The sequence below is a fragment of the Pinus tabuliformis genome, chromosome 7 (assembly GCF_031772625.1).
Source record: "Pinus tabuliformis cultivar Carrire ecotype Pingquan chromosome 7, CPIR1, whole genome shotgun sequence".
NCBI classification, from domain to species: domain Eukaryota; kingdom Viridiplantae; phylum Streptophyta; class Pinopsida; order Pinales; family Pinaceae; genus Pinus; species Pinus tabuliformis.
The window spans coordinates 179401342-179406923 of NC_142293.1; the positions used below are offsets into that span (position 1 = coordinate 179401342).

The 5582-nt window shown below is 35.4% G+C and overlaps 1 protein-coding gene across 1 annotated transcript; it reads right to left on the bottom strand.

The window, feature by feature from the left end:
- Positions 1-1337: 1337 nt before the first annotated feature.
- Positions 1338-3078, bottom strand: LOC149246434 (putative xyloglucan endotransglucosylase/hydrolase protein B). The gene is made up of 4 exons (XM_089455690.1): positions 2799-3078; positions 2593-2693; positions 2310-2503; positions 1338-2038 (listed from the first exon to the last, which is right to left on the bottom strand). Exons 1-4 carry the CDS (start codon positions 2995-2997, stop codon positions 1636-1638), a joined length of 897 nt encoding a protein of 298 aa, XP_089311816.1. The 5' UTR covers positions 2998-3078; the 3' UTR covers positions 1338-1635.
- Positions 3079-5582: the final 2504 nt, after the last annotated feature.

Here is a 5582-nt window from a genome sequence, read left to right on the forward strand (position 1 = left end):
ACCAATTAGTTGAAAATGGAAAGAAGTTAAATACACAATTCATTCAAAACACATAAGTTGTGATTGTTTTATTGATCACATAAAATTTGATTTTTAATGAATCAGGTAAAAAATATTTTTTTTTACTAATTATTTATCTGAAATATCTTGACATGCAACTACACACTGAAAATAGTTTACCACTTAACTAAAATTGACTTAACACTCAAACTCTCTAAATTTAACCAACTTCAAACACTGGTGTAATTACCTTATTTTTAGCCATTATCAAAGTGAGGTTGTGCATTAGTCTTTTAAATGAGTTGTGTAGCATAGTGGAAGTATGGTGGATGAAGAAAGAAGTTACATATGAGACTCTAAAGCGAGATGTGGGTAGATGTGTTCCAGAGTTGTCATTGTGTGGAGTGTGAAAGCTTAAGTGAAATTATGGATGGGCTTCAAAGCTTGAATAGGAAGATGTGAACATGATTAGAGCATATTATTAATTGAATATAAATATTTGAGAAAAATTGTTTTTGCAAATTTTGAATTTATTTATCTAAATATTTATATTGTTATTCATTTTTAATAATGATTTTTTTTTGGGTTAAATGAGTTATTTTAACCAACTATAAATAAGTATAAAGATTTAAGACCATGACTAAATAGAGATGTCAAAAACTCAGGCACAAGTATGTGCATAATCCAAAGGAAAAGACAATTTTCATATCATGTTTGTCACTGCCAATAAGATGCTAATTTATCTAAATGAAAAGACCCTCTATGAATCTGCTGGAAGGGATTGGTAGTGGTGAAGTTAAGAGGTGTTTGGTAATCAGTCAAATTGTGTTTTTGAAATATTTTGGAGTTTGAAATCAAACATGTTTTGCGTAATCAACTCTATATGTGGGTGCACGGTAATTAGAGGCTTGGTAAAGTATAGAAGTTTCCAATCGAAAATATGTTTAGTGCGTTGTAGTAAAAGATAATATTTTCTGATGATAAATCATGTTTGTTGGTTTGAAATATGTTGATAAAAAATTCTCACATATGATTTTTAAAAAAAAACTTTGTTTAAAAATATTTCTTATCATATATAAATGTAACACTAATATAAATATATGTCATATTCATAATGTATATTCATAATGTTCTTTTTTATAATGTATATTCATAATGTTCTTTTTTAGACAACTAGCATCTACACCATGGTGTAAACCTGGCTAATGAGTAATTTACCATAAGATGTAAAACTGATATAGTAAAGTCTCGACCCAGCCGTAGCCATTGCTGCTGCTCCTTTTAACCAGGCTGCGTAAATATGGTTTTATTAGTGGGCATTCAAAAAAAAATCGAGGGAAAACAAATAATATGGCCGTACTCTTTTTCCCATTACATTAATATTCCAATCACATTAAGCATATCGATGGCGAAGTTCAAACAACCCTTGAATTAAACTATGCAAGATTAGGCATCACAAGCCACACTATAATAAGCTCGAGAGACCCCTTTATAGTAAACAAACGCATTGTTATATTTTTCTGAAGGAAACAAATACGAATTATTATCACCCGAAAAAATCGATTCGACTAACATTTTATAATCCGACGGTAGCATAAGGTGCTGATGGCGTCCATCATCGCTGATAAAAAATCTCTAAATGTTATCGCGATCGCGGACACATTCCGGCGGCATTTTCTTGTTTCTGGCGGCGTCGGTGCAGTAATTGTAGATAGTGTAGTGCTTCCTCACCCATTTCAAGAACCGCCATTGCCGCCCATCCAGGTCTCTGAACTCCACCTGATCCCACCACCGCCGCCCCTGCGTAGCGCACACCGACTCCGCAGCAGAAGCTTCGCAGGCATCGACGTGGAATTGCTTGTAGGAGGCGGTGAAGGGCGCCTTGCTCCAATCGGTTTTCTCCAGACCCCCTCGGGTGGCCCAGTCATCCGCATTCCACAGGCTCGAATAGATCTTCATTGGTTGGTTGAAAGGGAACCTTACCCCAAGGTCCTTGCAGTTCTTGAACACGCGGATTGGTACCGAGTCCACAAAAAACCTGCACAAAAAACCCATCACACACATCAATATTCATGAACGTTCCAGTGCCAAATTGGTGAATTTTTCACAATGGAAATATCTAAAAATCTTCTAAATATCTTTAAAAAAATTAGTTTAAACCAGGCCAATCAAAATTTTACCCCAAATCTTAATTTGATCACAATTTTTTTAATCTTATTGAGAAACTCCAGAAAAAAAATGATACTTAAACTACTCCCATTTGAAATAAGAAATCGCTAGAATGTCCCGGCTTCAAGTATGGGGCTTACACGATCTGGTACATGTTCCAGAGTACTGCATAGGAATGGTAATCCTTGGTGGGATCGAACCAGAGATATATGCGATGCTCTCTCTCACCCTTGCCTCCTGTGAATACATTGGTCTGCAGAATGTAAGGTTGCCCAGACCTGTTGCCCAAAAATTCGAAATCTATCTCGTCGTGCTCTGCAGTTTGAGAAGAAAGCTGCTCGCCCCAAAATAAACAAACACACACAAAGTGATTAAACAGCAGATTTAAAAGAAACCCACAACACTTACTATGAATATACTCACATAGAAGGCCGTGACAGTGCCAGCCGAATCACCAGGAACCAGCTTGATCTGCATGCTGAAATGCCCAAATAAATATGTCCCCTTGGATTCGAACCCCGCACCTGCCAACCCCATATTACATCTTACTTTGTTATATCCAGTGACTGATAAAGATGAAACGACCCAGAAATATGCAAAAAGAAATGGAATAGATAATAATTACATACCATACTGTTTGTTGAGAAGAAGTTCGACCTTTCGACCTCCATGGAATTCCTTGATGTGGTCTGAGCCCCAGCTTGCGCCGTAATTTTTGCCGAAGGGCACACTCACTGGCTTGGGCGTGGCAGCCATGGCAGCAGAATGGAGAAGCAGAATGAGAAACAGACCCAGAAGCTGGGCAGTCTTCATGGCTTCCAAGCACATCGATGTTACAGAAAATGAAATTATTTTGCAGAAAATTGAAGACGTGATAAGCCGGGCACGCGGAAATGGAATGGAAGACGTGATAAGGGCAGACTGTGGGTGGCAAGGGCTTTTATAGAAGTCATAGCAAGCATCAGGGTCTGCCTTGAAACTTCCCGAACGTCAACATCATACGCGGAGGATCTGAGCGTGTTCATTATGATTCATTCCCATGGCCTCAGTTCTCGCCGTTATCTCCGCGTCCAGTAAGACATCAAAATTTGTTCGCCATGTTCAGCGGAATTGGAGCACACTAAAACTTTCCTAATTTTGGTGGTTTTTTCTACTTTCTCATGTGATTCTTGGTGGGAATTTAGACTTCACAATTTCATAATTCCATGATATTGACATATCACAATTTCATGATAGTGACATTACAGTTTTATCCCACTCAGATGCGCGAAACCATTAAAATGTCACAGTTGCAATCTGAATTGAACAAACAATTAGTCAGTTTTGCCACATTCCAGAAAGGGAAAAACTTGAGCTAACATTTGAATCGGATTAATGACATGTTGAAATTCCGCATAGATTTAAATATATAGAAATTAAACTAAGCTTTCAGAATAATAAAGAGCAATTTTAAGGGCAGTTGTCTATAAAGTTATTTTTTGAAAGTTTTTTTGGCGGGTTTTTTCGGTTGAAATTCGGCAGGAATTTATTGGATTCGCAAGTTTGATAGCTAGTTTTTGCACAATGAAAGCGTCGCAGGGATTTTCGAGGGTGCTGAATCCAAATATGTAGTTAAAAAACCATTTTAATTACAAGAAATCAAGATTTAACCTCAATTTCTTCCACCAGATTCCCTCACTAAAATCTTCAAAAAAAAAAAATCGCATTATAAACAACTCCATTTTAAGTTGCCAGATATTAAATTACAAGAAAGTATTAAACGAAACAACAGACCGCCTCACCCATTAGATTATAGTAAAATATAAGTCAAAAATCCAATAGAAAAACAACAGCTGTAAGTCGTTGCGGCTGCTTCGAGACTGAATTTGTGTTATTGCTTTCCGACGGAGGGGATGGCACTTAATCAAGCTAGAGAGTAAACCGAATATTAGGAGGATTGATCTGCTACTTATTGTTAATTTTTTCATGGCAAATCTTTTGAGAATATATTTTTCTTCAAAACATATAAGTCGTGTCATTGAATGTTAACAGTTTTAGAAATTAGAAATCAAAGGAATGACAATGGAATTCGCAGTTTAAATTGAGTAAATAAAAGTTGAACATATAAAGCAAAATATAGGACAGTATTTCCTATCATAGTCATAAGAAATATCATAAGAAATATCTTTCATATATATAAAAGAATAATGGTTTTTCTTTTCAATGTAAATCATTTAAATGATAAATACTATTTGAGGATAGATGGAACTATCTCAATAATGAAAATGAGCAAGTGTTTATCAAATTAAAAGAATAATAATTTTTTGTCTTAACATTTGTTATTTGACTTTTTATTATTTTTTGAGTTTTTACAATTTTAATCAAAGTTATTTTAATTAAAATTTTGGGAAAATGTTGAATATTCCTAATTTTTAGTAAATTGAAAATTATTTTTTTAATTTCTAGAAACTTTATTTCTAATTTTCTATTGGTCACACAAGCCTTGATATGCCTAATTCTCCTAGTGGAAGGCTTTTTATTTTTTATATTTCTGAGTGCCTCACAAGTCATTTTAAAATTTAAAAAAAATGCTAATTTTGTAAGTGGCCATTTCATTGATGAGTGCTTTGATATTGACAAAGCTAGTTCCCTAGCCAGCCAATGATGCTAGGACTGACAAAGTTGTATGTCGCTTAGGTAAGCTAGCCAATGATGCCAGGGCTCACAGGGTTACATGTTGCTTAAGTACGCTAGAAGAGGCGAGGGTGGGGGAGGAGGGCTAAATAAGTAGGTGGAGGAAGTTGGACAAAGTGCATTTGTGATTTGACATTTGTCAATTAAATTGTTATTATCCAATATTAAATGAGTTTTTTTCTAATGCGCATGGGAAATAAGTGTTGTGCAAGAGAATAAGTGTCTGGAACAATGAACATAAACTTTCTCCCTCCCTACCTACCTCTTGCATTGTGTAGAGTGAAAAAGTGCAAGCAATGATAAAGTTAAAAATTTAATATATTTGATTAAAAGATTTGTGCATAGGGGAATGTGTGTGGAGGTGTGAAGGAGAAACATGGGCATTGAAACTGAAGGGAGTCCTATTGCATTTGCCTCTTATTTTAATTTAAACTTTTTTTCATTTTAAACTTTTACAGACTGAGTTGTATAGGAGAACAATTGTATAAATCCATTGGTATAAAGCCATTGGTTTGTGCAGAATAAAGGGTGTGTAGAAAAGGGGGTACGTGTAGGAGAGTAGGTGTATGGAGTCGTTAATGTGTGAAAAATGAAGGGTGTGTGGAAGAGAGGGTATGTGTGGGAGAACAAAGGCGCAAAAGAAACTTTTCATTCTGATATCAGATAAAATAAGTTCTCGTTGACATAACTCGATATATATGGAAACCTTGTTTGAAGGCTTTGATCCTTTAAAAATTGTT

What these genes read in the sequence shown, in the direction of transcription:
- LOC149246434 (XM_089455690.1), bottom strand. Translation starts at nt 2,997, where the DNA reads ATGTGCTTGGAAGCCATGAAGACTGCCCAGCTTCTGGGTCTGTTTCTC. An exon ending in TCTTCTCAACAAACAGTATG is followed by an intron (nt 2,694 to 2,798) that starts GTATGTAATTAT and finishes TGGGGTTGGCAG; the next exon opens with GTGCGGGGTTCGAATCCAAG. An exon ending in GCACTGTCACGGCCTTCTAT is followed by an intron (nt 2,504 to 2,592) that starts GTGAGTATATTC and finishes TGGGGCGAGCAG; the next exon opens with CTTTCTTCTCAAACTGCAGA.